Source organism: Pipistrellus kuhlii, unplaced genomic scaffold (assembly GCF_014108245.1).
Source record: "Pipistrellus kuhlii isolate mPipKuh1 unplaced genomic scaffold, mPipKuh1.p scaffold_m20_p_8, whole genome shotgun sequence".
Lineage (NCBI taxonomy): Eukaryota > Metazoa > Chordata > Mammalia > Chiroptera > Vespertilionidae > Pipistrellus > Pipistrellus kuhlii.
In genome coordinates this window covers 4,051,932-4,064,034 of record NW_023425584.1, presented here as the reverse complement: position 1 = coordinate 4,064,034, position 12,103 = coordinate 4,051,932, and the positions used below count along the sequence as shown (strand labels likewise).

The 12,103-nt window shown below is 59.9% G+C and overlaps 1 protein-coding gene across 3 annotated transcripts in view; it reads right to left on the bottom strand.

Annotated features, from left to right (window-relative positions):
* STK10 (serine/threonine kinase 10) overlaps positions 1–11,557 on the bottom strand; it is an 80,946-nt gene extending 69,389 nt beyond the window's left edge. For 2 of the 3 annotated variants that reach the window (XR_006740622.1, XM_036424726.2), the window contains exon 1: positions 11,281–11,557. Coding sequence is in view for 2 of the 3 variants with exons in the window: in XM_036424726.2 (XP_036280619.1) it covers positions 11,281–11,436 (156 nt within the window). In the remaining variant the exon portion in view is untranslated. The remainder of the gene's footprint in view (positions 1–11,280) is intronic. The other variant, XM_045576290.1, reaches the window with a different exon arrangement.
* Between the last annotated feature and the right edge of the window lie 546 nt (positions 11,558–12,103).

Below are 12,103 nucleotides of genomic sequence, written 5' to 3'. Positions count from 1 at the left end.
GGCTCAGAGAGGTGAGGGGACTTCCCCAAGGTCACACAGGAAGTAGGCAGGGAAGCCAGGGGAAAGCTCAGAACTGACTCCAGGACCTGGACCTATAACCGCACACATCACTGAGCAGGCAGCACTGAGCACCCGGCACTGAGCACACAGCACTGGGCACGCAGCACTGGGCAGGCAGCACTGAGCACCTGGCACTGAGCGCACAGCACTGAGCACACAGCACTGAGCACACAGCACTGGGCACGCAGCACTGAGCACCTGGCACTGAGCACACAGCACTGGGCATCCGGCACTGAGCACACAGTACTGGGCACACAGCACAGGGCACGCGGCACTGGGCACCCGGCACTGAGCACACAGCACTGGGCACGCAGCACTGAGCACTTGGCACTGAGCACACAGCACTGGACACCCAGCACTGAGCACACAGCACTGGGCATGCAGCACTGGGCACGCAGCACTGAGCACCTGGCACTGAGCGCACAGCACTGAGCACACAGCACTGGGCACCCAGCACTGAGCACACAGCACTGAGCACCCGGCACTGAGCACACAGCACTGGGCACACAGCACTGGGCACTCAGAGGAAGCTGGGTGTGGCATTCACTCGGTCATCCTTCTCCTCATTCAGCAGAACCTCGCTGGGCCTCCACCAGGAGCCCCTCATTCACAAAAGATGGGAAGCTGTAGCCCGCCCTGGGGCCTCCCCCTGCACAGGCAGAAGATAAACAAGGAAGCCCAGCTGTGAGGAGGCCCAGAGCTGTCCCTGTCAGGAAGGGGCCAGGCGGACTCTCTGGGGAGGGGACGTGTGGGCTGAGCCCAGATGTGCAGAGTCACCGGAAGGAAGAGAGTGGCAGGTAGGAGGCAGGCAGAAAGGGGCGGGCTTCCGTGACCCCTCCCCCCCTCCTCTTCCTCCTCCCCCTCCTCCTCCTTCCCCAGGGGACAGAGGCTGGTTAGAGTTAACACTTCAGTCACCAGCAGCGGTTAACCCTCGAGTCTCTGGGAGAGCCTGTTGGTAAGGAAGAAATACTAAGCTGTGGAGGAAGGAAGAAGAAAATGTAGCAAAGGGGCCTAAGCCGGTGTGGGTCAGTGGATAGAGCATCGGCCTGAGGACTGAAGGGCCCCGGGTTCAATTCCCGTCAAGGGCCTGTACGTTGGTTGCGGGCACATCCTCAGTGGGGGGTGTGCAGGAGGCAGCTGATCGGTGTTTCTCTCTCATCGATGTTTCTAGCTCTCTATCCCTCTCCCTTCCTCTCTGTAAAAAAAATCAATAAAATATTTTTTTAAAAAAAGAAAGAAAATGTAGCAAAGGGGAAAGCAGAGAGAAAGGAGAAGAGAAAGACAAGAGGGAGGAAGTGGGCGGTGAGGGCGGGAGGGGTGGAGAAGGGGTGGGAAAGGGTGAGAAGGGGAGGCAGGAGGAGACTGTGTGGGGTCTGTTCCTCCCGGCCCTGCAGGCATACCCAGGGGTGCCCAGCACCCAGGGGCGGCACCAGCAGCCCACACCCCCCAGGGCCCCAGGCACCCAGGTCCCCACCCGGGGCCCGCCCCTCCGCTGCCACTTCCTCTGCCAGCCTGCACTGTCACCACTTCTTCCGCCTGAGAGGCCACTCGCACTGGGGGCTCAGGCGGCCGAGGGCGGCCTGGCAGGAAGGACACAATCCTGGGCACAGAAACACCAGCTGCAGGGGGCGCCAGGGAAGCGACCTGGACCCTCTCCTCACACTAAGCCCTTGGTCCTCCCTCCGCTCGGTGTTTTTATTATTATTATTATTATTATTATTATTATTATTGAGAGAGAGATGTCCATTTGCTGTTCCACTTATTTATGTATTCCTTCGTTGATTCTCATATGCGCCGAGACCGGGGATCGAACCTGTAACCTTGGTGTATAGGTTCGATGCTCCAACCAACTGAGCTGCCCAGGCAGGGCTTTCCCTCCCTTCTGTCCACAGAAAAGGCCCCGGCGCCTGGCTACCGACATCTGGCTTACGTCCAAGCCTCGCCACCCAACAGCTGTGTGACCCTCTGCCAGTCCGCCCGCTCTGGGCCCGCTGCATCAGGCGGGAATGGGGACCTAGCCCCCACCTTTCCTGGGCTGGGAGGACTCACGGTTCCTTTGTCTCCCTCACCGTGGAACCCACAGCGCCTGGCACGCTGCAGGTGCGCAGCTAATAATCCCAATGGCCAACCCTTACATGAGCTTTCCCGACGCCTTGGACCAAGTGGTTTACCTAGGCCAGTGGTCGGCAAACTCATTCGTCAACAGAGCCAAATATCAACAGGATGACGATGGACATTTCTTTGGAGAGCCACATTTTTTAAACGTAAACTCCTTCTAACGCCACTTCTTCAACATAGACTCGCCCAGGCCGTGGTATTTTGTGGAAGAGCCACACTCAGGGGGCCAAAGAGCCGCCTGTGGCTCGCGAGCCGCGGTTTGCAGACCACGGACCTAGGCCATTTCACCCTCCAACAACCCACTGAGCAGCACCGTCCCTAAAGCTACTGTGCAGCTAAGGAAACTGAGGCACAGGTAAGCTGTCTTCTCACAACCCCACCCTGACCACCGTGAGCTTCCCTTCCCGCCTCACCTTCTCTGCTTTCTTTCCTCCCCTGAGTGTCATGCCTGGCTCTCCAGAATCTTCCATGCCTCCCACCCACATACCACATCTCTGGGGCGGGTGGCCTTCCATCAGTCATTCCCCTCCTGGGCTCTGACCTGGGCCCCACCCACAGCTCCTGCCCAGCCACCAGGACCACCAGGCTCTGACCAGCCCGCACTCACCCGTGCCTGGAGCAGCCAGGAAGCCGGGCACCCTCCAGCTATGTGGGCCGGCCCCTCCTCCCTCTGTGAGCACCCACAGAAGGCTCCTCTCCCACACCACGGGGGGAGCAGAGGGGGGCCTGGTCAGGCCTAGGGCTTGGGGCAGGCAGGCCATCAGCGGAGCTTAAAACTATTACATCTAAAATGTTCCTAGCAGCACAGCTAGGATTTGCAAACAGCCTAAGTGCCCATCTGCAGATGAGTGGATCAGAAAACTATGGTGCATCTACACCATGGAATACTATGCTGCCATAAAAAAAGAAGGAATTCTGACCATTTGCAGCAACCTGGATGGAACTGGAGAACATCATGCTGAGTGAAATAAGCCAGTCAATGCAAGAGAAACACCACAGGATCTCACTCATTTGTGGATAATAAAGGACATTATAAAACTGATTAACAAAAAGATAGATACAGCCGGGACCGGTTTGGTTCAATGGATAGAGCGTCGGCTTGGTGACTGAAGGGTCCCGGGTTCGATTCCGGTCAAGGGCATGTACCTTGGTTGCGGGCATATCCCCAGTAGGGGGTGTGCAAGAGGCAGCTGGTCGATGACTCTCTCTCATCGATGTTTCTAACTCTCTGTATCTCTCCTTTCCTCTCTGTATAAAATCAATAAAATATATTTAAAAAAAAAAAAAAAAGATAGATACAGAAACAGTGAAACAACAAACAGACTGTCCAATTACAGCGGGGAGGTTACGGAGAGGTGGGGGAGATAGATCAACCGAGGGACTTGTGTGCATGCATATCAGCATAACCAATGGACGCAAAACGCTGGGGGGTGAGGGCATGTATGTGAAGGGGGAGCAATGGAAGATCTGTACACATATAATACCTTAATAAAAAAAAATGGAAAATAAAAATAAATAAATAATAAATAAATGAAAATAAATGCCCGGGTTGGCATTGGGCTCTCAAATACTTTCTAGGTCTGGCCGGGCCTGGCCGGCGCCCCAGGCCACGCCCAGGTTCCACACCCATGGACCACGGCGCTTGAGGAGGCAGAGAAACGCGTAGAGTGGGCCCAGGGGCGGCACAGGTGGGGGTGGCCAGCAGAGGCCAGGTCTGCACTGCCCGGTACAGTAGCCACCGGTGCCTTTGAGCCCCTGAAGAGTGGTCTGTCCAGACCAAGATGTATCCTAACAGCAACGCACAGACGGATTTCAAACATTTACTACGAAACAAGAACACGGAACATTCCTGGCACTCCGTGTCGGTTACACGCTAGAACGATGCTGTGGTGGGCATCCCGAGTTGGCATAACTGCAGCACACACTGAAACCCATCTCCCTGTTCCTTTCCTGGTCGGAGTGAGGCTACAGAGAACTGTGAACCGCACGTGTGTGAGGCCCATGTTCCGTGTCGCTGGGCAGGGCCGGCCGGAAGGCGGCTCCTGGGTCCCGGCAGCCGCAGCCGCAGCCGCAGCCGCGCGGGCTGGGGCACCTGCTGATCTGGCCCTTCCCGGGAAGACAGAGCCCGGGCCTGCGTGTGCAGTCCCTGATGTCAGAATGCCGGCAGCCCTCAAACCTGGACCCGCCACCTGGGAACACCCAACCCGTCACAGGCAACACCAGGCTCCAGGGCCACCCGCTCCCTCTTGGCCAGGCTTCCTCCTCTCCAGCTCTGTCACCGCCCACCCGCCCTGCCAAGTGGAAGCGTCCCCTGCTCACGCAAGCCCTGTCTCTGTCCCACACGCCCCTCATCCCAGCCGACTTTGGCCTTCTCCGTCCTCCCTGACGGGCGAGGGCGCTGAGAGCAGCAGGGGGGCCGCTGGCCCAGCCAGAGCACCCCGACACCTCCTGTGGCCGCCTCTACCCCCCTGGAGTGAGCTGCTGGGCTAATTCTCACAGCATCTCTGGGGGGCAAGACCCACCAGGACCCTGAGGCTCAGAGACAAGCCGCGCGCCTGCCATCGCGCAGAGCTGCTGAGAGGGACCGCGGGGATTCGAACCCGGGTCTCTCTGGCCACAGGCCCGAGTCTGATCATCCTTCCAGGGACCAACACACAGGGGAGCAAGCACTGTCTGCTGAACTGAACCGAGGCTTGTTCATTTGTAGGACGCAGTGGCTGGACTGGTGCGATTCTGCCCCCGGGGGGACACGTGGCCATGCCTGGAGACGTTCCTGGCTGTCACAGGTACGGGTGGAGGGAGAGGGGTGCTGGCACTGGTGGTACTTCTAGTGGGTAGAGGGAGGGATGCTGCTAGCATCCTGCATTGCACAGGGTTAGGGTCAGGGTCAGGGTCAGGGTCAGCGTTAGGGTCAGGGTTGGGGTTGGAGTTAGGGTCAGGAACAAGATTAGGGTTGGGGTTAGGGTCAGGGTCAGGGTCAAGATTAGGATTGGACTTAGGGTCAGGGTCAGGGTCAGGGTTACCTGACCCAAACAGTGCCGAGGTGGGGAAGGCCTGGGATAAGGAACAAGCTACAATACAACGGAGAAGGTCCCGGCCAGTTACTGCTAACTGGGGTGTGCCTGGCCCCAGTTAGCAGTAACTGGCCGGGACCTTCTCCGTTGGATACCACGTGCATCAACGGACCCAAAGGCCTTCCTTTCCTGCCCACTTCCGGGTGCGGTCAGGTGCTCCTGTATCCGCTCCTCGGCTCCCCTCAGCTCCCCCTGACCCTCCCAGGTCTCTCCTCCACTTAGTCAAGAGGCTGAGGCTCAGAGGGGGAGGCCACTTGCTTGCGGTTGAAACCCAGATCTTACTAAGACCCCAATTTCTTTCCTTCACTCCACTGCTCACTGCCCTCGCCTGGGCCTGGGGGCCCCTCCAGGGCTTGTTCTGGGCCCATCTCTCTCCCGGCCCCGGTTCCCTGGGGATCTCCCCCTCGCCCAGGGCACCTCAGGAGGCGGGGGCACCCTGTGAGCGTGTGGCTGGGACCCCCGTTAGCAGTTTAACTCCCTCCACCCTGGCTGCCCCGGAGCCGGCCAGAGAGTCTGGGGCGGCCGGTGCCCGAGCAGCCTCTTGGCGCCCGAGCCCAGCCCCTGGCAGGCGCCATCCCCAGGAAGCGCAGGCCACCTTGGTCTCGGGACCGAGCCAGGAACCCGCTCACAATGGCACGGACTTCTGTTTAAAAACACCAGGCGGAACGGAAACAAGGTTACGGGCTGGGGCCAGTTCTCCTTCCGGAGGAGGAGGGGGCCCTGGGCTGAGACCGGCCTTGAGAACAGGAGGCAGGAGCGGAGGCGGAGGGAGGGCCCTCCCCTCCCCTCCCCTCCCCTCCCCTCCCCTCCCCTCCCCTCCCTTCCCGGCGGCCTCCCCGCTGCACTTCTGCTTTGTCTGAGGGGCAGGATGTGGCCCTTGAAGGATGTGGGTTCCTCACAGCGGCGGGAGGGCACCTGAGGCCCCCACGAGAGGGAGTCACCGGGGCTGGAACACAGCTCTGCAAACCCCAGCTCCCCGCCCAGCACCACGGGTGTGTGTGTGGGGGGGGACAATGTCACCCAAATACAACACGGTACCTGCTGGGTGCAGTCCTGTCTTCCAGAAACACAAGGTGGATGCGGACCAGCGGCGAGGGAGGCCCAAAGAGGGACGCACCTCCCACACTGTCTGCGCTCTGGCCACACCATCCATGTCTGCGTCTCTCCTCACCACCACCCCCACGCCCACCGCCACACACACCCTGCGGGGTTCCTCACAGGCGCAGGAACTGTCTTTGTTATAACTTTTCTTTTCTATTTCTTACCCACACACTTGTTTGGGTGTGGGTAAGAAATAGAAAACTGTGTTTAAGGGTCTTTTTTTTTTTTTTTTTTTAAATGTGCTTCACCCTGGCCAGGTGGGTAGCTCCGTTGGTTCGAGCAGGGGTCGGCAAACTCATTAGACATTAGAGCCAATTATCAACAGCACAGCGATGGACATTTCTTCGGAGAGCCACATTTTTTAAACTTAAACTTCTTCTAACGCCACGTCTTCAACATAGACTCGCCCAGGCCGTGGTGTTTTGTGGAAGAGCCACACTCCAGGGGCCACAGAGCCGATGTGGCTCTGGAGCCGCGGTTTGCCGACCACGGGGTTAGAGCATCGTCCTGATACGCCCAGGTTTCAGGTTCAGGTTCGACCCCAGATCAGGGCACATACAAGGGTCAAGCAATGACGGCATGAACAAGTGGAACCACCCATCGATGTTTCCCTCTCTCTCTCTCAAATCAATAAATTAAATTTTTTATTTTAAATTCTTATAAACAAAAACCATCAAACATGCTCCCGTGCGGCTTCTGGGAATTGTGTCCTGAGCCCTATTCTCCCACAAGGCCCTGAGATGTGGGAGCGTGAGCGAGGATCACAGCAGGCGTGACCGCGCGAAGTGCTCAGCACAGCGCCTGGCCCTGATAAGCACTGAGTCAACTTGAACTTGTTAACAATGAACAGGAGGAGAGCGAGCGGGAGCGTTTACTTACACATCCCTGAGATTAGGATCTGGGGGCCCTGAGCCATCCCGGCTTCTGTGTGAGCACTTAGAACACAGGAAGAGACCGCAGGCATGAAGGATGGCATATGTGTACGCTTACAACTCTGCATTCACATGTGTGTCACCATAGAAACCCCTAAAGCCTGGAAGGAAATAAACCAACGTGTCCATAGCCATTGAAGGGTGTGGTTTGTTGTTTTCGTATACCCCCGACTTTGCTAACTCATAAACCTTTTCAAATCTTAAAAGACAACATAAGGCCCAAACCCAAGCAATTTTCAAGAAGCAGAAAGAGCCAAAAAACTGGTTTGGCTCAATGGATAGAGCATCGGCTTGGGGACTGAAGGGTCCCGGGTTTGATCCGGTCAAGGGCATGTACCTTGGTTGCGGGCATATCCCCAGTGGGGGGTGTGCAAGAGGCAGCTGATCGATGACTCTCTCTCATCGATGTTTCTAACTATCTCTCTCCCTTCCTCTCTTAAAAAGTCAATAAAGTATATTTAAAGAAGAAGAAGAAGAAGAAGAAGAAGAAGAAGAAGAAGCAGCAGCAGCAGAAAGATCGTCTCAGCATGCTCATCCGGCTTAGCGTGGGCCCACTCCGCCTGGGTCCAGCATGCGAGCCTGTATCTGTTTCACTCGCTGCTGTGACAGCGAGCACCAATCACTTCCTTTCCCCTCTCACTTCTTCAGAATAAAGACTACTTTGAAGGGCAAGAATGTTGAAACCCTGTAGCTTGTGACCTTTACTTTGTATCTAGTAATGAACGAGAAAACGGCTTTCTTTGGAAATTAGCTTGCGACTGCATGAGGATTAGGTAAGAAGGAGCCTGACTTTGCTCAAAAACCAAGGCTGCCCTCTGCTTTGTCCTCCCGGGGCCGCCTGAGAAGAGGAGGAAAGGGGATGCAGGCTGCCAATGCCAGGGAGAGAAACGGTGCCAGCCACCCCACTGCCCCAGCTCCCGGCCAACTGGTTCCCGGGGCACCGCGTCAAAATGCAAGTTCTGGTCCCAGCCCTCACACCTCGCTGGAGCCTCTCCCCAGCGCCGCCCTGGTGGCCGCGCCAGGGAAGAACGAAGTGGAAGGGAGTTGTGGCCCTGGGTTCACCCTCAGCAAAGCAGCACCTGCTTCCCTTCAGCTCTCGGGCTCCGCCAGCAGCCCTTTCCCAGGATTGGGGGCCCGAGGGACGGGGACTGTGATCCAGGATGGGTGTTCCTTAGCGGGCAACCAAGGGGAGTGTCCAACTGAAGCCCAGGCCATGGCTCTCGTCCCTTCCTCTCTCTGGACCCTACTGTCCCCACACATAACACCAGGCTGGCTTAGATCAGAGGGTCACGCACTCATGTCCGACAGGTAATATGATACATCGCCCAGGTATGTCAGCCATCACACAGCCCATGTGGTCTAGCTCTGCCGGCTCTTAAAGATGAGCAAAATCATGGGTTTAGAGGAGGAGGGAGTGGGGGGGGGGGGGGCCCTGGTACAGCCAGTCCACAGCTTGGAGAACTGGACTCACTTTAAAACCAGGTTTGGCTCAGTGGATAGAGCGTCGGTCTGCGGACTGAAGGGTCCCAGGTTCAATTCCGGTCAACGGCATGTACCTTGGTTGCGGGCACATCCCCAGTAAAGGGTGTGCAGGAGGCAGCTGGTCGATGTTTCTCTCTCATCGATGTTTCTGGCTCTCTCTCGCTCTCCCTTCCTCTCTGTAAGAAATTAGTAATTTTTTTTTTTAAAAGGGGGGTCCAGGGCCTGGGAAGAGACAGGAGGAGGTAAAATAACCCCTCAGTCGGAGGCGGCCCTCGCCATGACACTTCCAGAGCGGCAGGGGAGTTTTTCAGGGCTGAAGCAGGAGGAAATGGCAACTGAAACTGACAAGGGGAAATCTTAGCGGCACAAAAGCAAAGTTCTGCATTTAGGTTTGAAAGAACATGAACCGGCTGGGAAGCCAGGGTGCACTGGGGGAGAGGGACAGACTGCGGTGGAAGCCAGCCCCTCCCGGAGAAAACACATCCTGACAGCCCACTGCAAGCGCTGGGAACGCCAGCCGAGCCCTCAGCCTTCGGGAGGAAGTGAGGAGGTGGCCAGCTATTCTCCTGGGGGTCAGAGGGCATTTGAAGGCAGGACAATGGCAGGGGGCCCAGGGGCGCCACGGGCTGGGGACAGTTTGCTGGTGCCACGAGGAGGAAGATAAAGCTCTGACACGGGGCAAGGAGAGAGGTGCCCGCCATCAGAGAAGGTGCCCACCGCCCTCAAATACAATGCGGGCAGGGGCAGCGAAGGGCAGAGGAGGGCAGCAAAGGCTGCCTGGGGTGTGAGTGACAGCACAGAGGCCCGCCCCCCCAACCACAGAATCTCTGCCCCTGCAGGGTCCCACCCTGCCACCGGAAGTGCGGCTCAGAGGGAGGTGGGAAGGTAACAAAACAGGCCCCCTATGGGCCTCGTGGCCTCAAAACCGCCTCTGAAGCGGTGCTTGTCCAACGTGCATGTGCCCAGCTACCACCCGGGATTTTTTTTTTAAGTTGATTTTATTTTATTTTATTTTTTAAAATATATTTTATTGATTTTCCACAGAGAGTAAGGGAGAGGGATAGAGAGCTAGAAAGTCAATGAGAGAGAAACATCGACCAGCTGCCTCCTGCACACCCCACACCAGGGATGTGCCTGCAACCAAGGCACATGCCCTTGACCGGAATCGAACCTGGGACCACTCAGTCCGCAGACTGACGCTCTATCCACTGAGCCAAACCGGTTTCAGCTTAAAGTTGATTTTAGAGAGAAGAGGGAGAGAGAAACATCGATCTGTGGCTCCGCTTAGGCAGTCATTGCCTGGTTCTTGAATGTGCCTGCGAGAGACTGAACCGGAAGCCTTGGCATATCCGGATGCCACTCTAACCAAAGCGGGCGCCCAGCAGGACTCACCTGGGGTTCCCCTGATAAGACGCTAACTTAGTGGGGACAGTGTGAGCTTAGTAGGTGCAGGGTGGGCTTGGTGGGTACAGGATGGGCTTGGTGGGTGCAGGGGAGCTCCTGCGGCTCTCCCAGGCTCCCAGGTGATGCTCACGCTGCCGGTCCAGGCACCGCCCTTTGGTAACCAGGCCACTTTCAAGGCAAAGAGAGCAGATTCTGGGGGAGGATCTGGGTGAGAAGGGAGGGCGGTAAGAGAGGCTCCTCCCGAGGCCCAGCCTCCTAAAGTGCAGTCCTGGGTCGAGTGCCCTACAAGCTACAGGGAGGGGGCTGGCGGCTGGCAGGCGGCGCGTCCTGGAGAAGGGAGGCCCGGCAGGGAGAGGGTGGCCTCCAGCCCAAAGTGTTTGGGTCCCCATACGGCTCAGCCACTCGGAACGGGTTCGCGGGGGCAGGAACCGGACCCCGTCCCGCTGCAAACACGTCCAGAATCAATCAATCATCCCGGCCCCAAGCCCCCCCCCCCAACCCCCACGCACAGGCTCCGGGCGCCCCGTCCGTCGGAGGGAAAGGTGACGGAGGCCGTGACTCACCCCAGAGCCCACCCAGCAGGACCCCGCAGGGCAGCGCCGGCTCGCCGCTCCCAGCCAGCCTCTCCCTCCTCCTCCCAGCCTCTCCCTCCGGACCGCGCCCCTCCCCTCCACCAGGTGCGCCCCCAGTTCCACGGTCCCAGCCCGCCCTGGCGCAGCCGCGTCTCCAACCACCGCCCGGGCATCACTCCCACAGCGAGTGCGGGCGCCCCTGAGTCTCCCAGCTTCGCAGGACCGCGTGTCCGCCGCGGGGGCCCCTCGGAAGCCGGGTCCCCTGAGCGCCCCTGTGTCTCCCCCTCCGGCGCCGAGCGCGGTGCCAGCCGCACAGGAAGTGCCCGGACCCCGAGCGGGGGGAGCGGAGCCGCGTCCGGAGGGGGCGCCCGGAGGTCCCTCCGAAGAACCGGGGTGACGATGCCCCGGGTTCAAGTCCCGGCGGCCCCGCGGCGCCCTCCCGGGCGGTGCCGCCGGCGGAACGGAGCGCGCGCCCCGGGTCCCGGCCCCCGCGCCCCCCGCGCCCCGCGCCCCGCGCCCCGGGCCCCGCGCCCTCACCTTGTAGACTTTGCCGAAGGCGCCGTCGCCCAGCTCGCCCACGATCTCCCACACCTCGTTGGGGTCCAGGTCCCGCCGGACGTGCTCATATTCGCGGGACTTTCTCTTCTCGAAGGTGGACAGGCGCAGGATGCGGCGGAAATTGGCGAAAGCCATGGCCGGGGCGCGCGAGCCGGGAGCGAGGTGGTGGTGGCGCGGCTGCGGCTCCGGCTCCGGCTCGGGCTCCTCCGGCTCCGGCTCCGGCTGTGGCTGCGGCTCGGCGGCCGCGCGGAGGAGGAGGAGGAGGAGGAGGAGGAGGAGGAGGAGGAGGAGGAGCAGGAGGAGGAGGAGGAGGGGCTGGAGGACCCGCCCTGCCCCGCAGCCCGGTCCGTCCTGTGCGCCCGGGGCTGCGCGGCGGGAGCTCCGGAACCTCCCAGCGGCCGCGGACCCGCCCCGTGCGCTCCGACTCCGGCTCCGGGCGCCTCCCGGGCCGCCGCTCGCCGCGCCCACCGCCGCCCGCCGGCCGGGGACGCGCTCTGGCCCGGCCCGCCCACCGCCGGCTCCACCTGCCGCTCGCCGCCCGCGGGCCCCCCATTGGCTGCGGCCGCCCGCCCCCGCGCCGCGGGGCACTCTGGAGCCTGTAGTCCGCCGCGGGCCGCGCTCCGGGCTGGGGACCGGGGGGTTCCCGGGGGCCCCCCGCCAGAACCGGCCGGAGTCGGGGAGACCGGCCAGCCGCGCCTGGGGCTCCCCGCACGACTTTGGAACGAGGCGGGGAGCGAGCTGGCTTTCCGTGCGCGCGCACCGATGGTCGAACCCCCACTCGCCCTCCAGGTTGAGCTGCAAA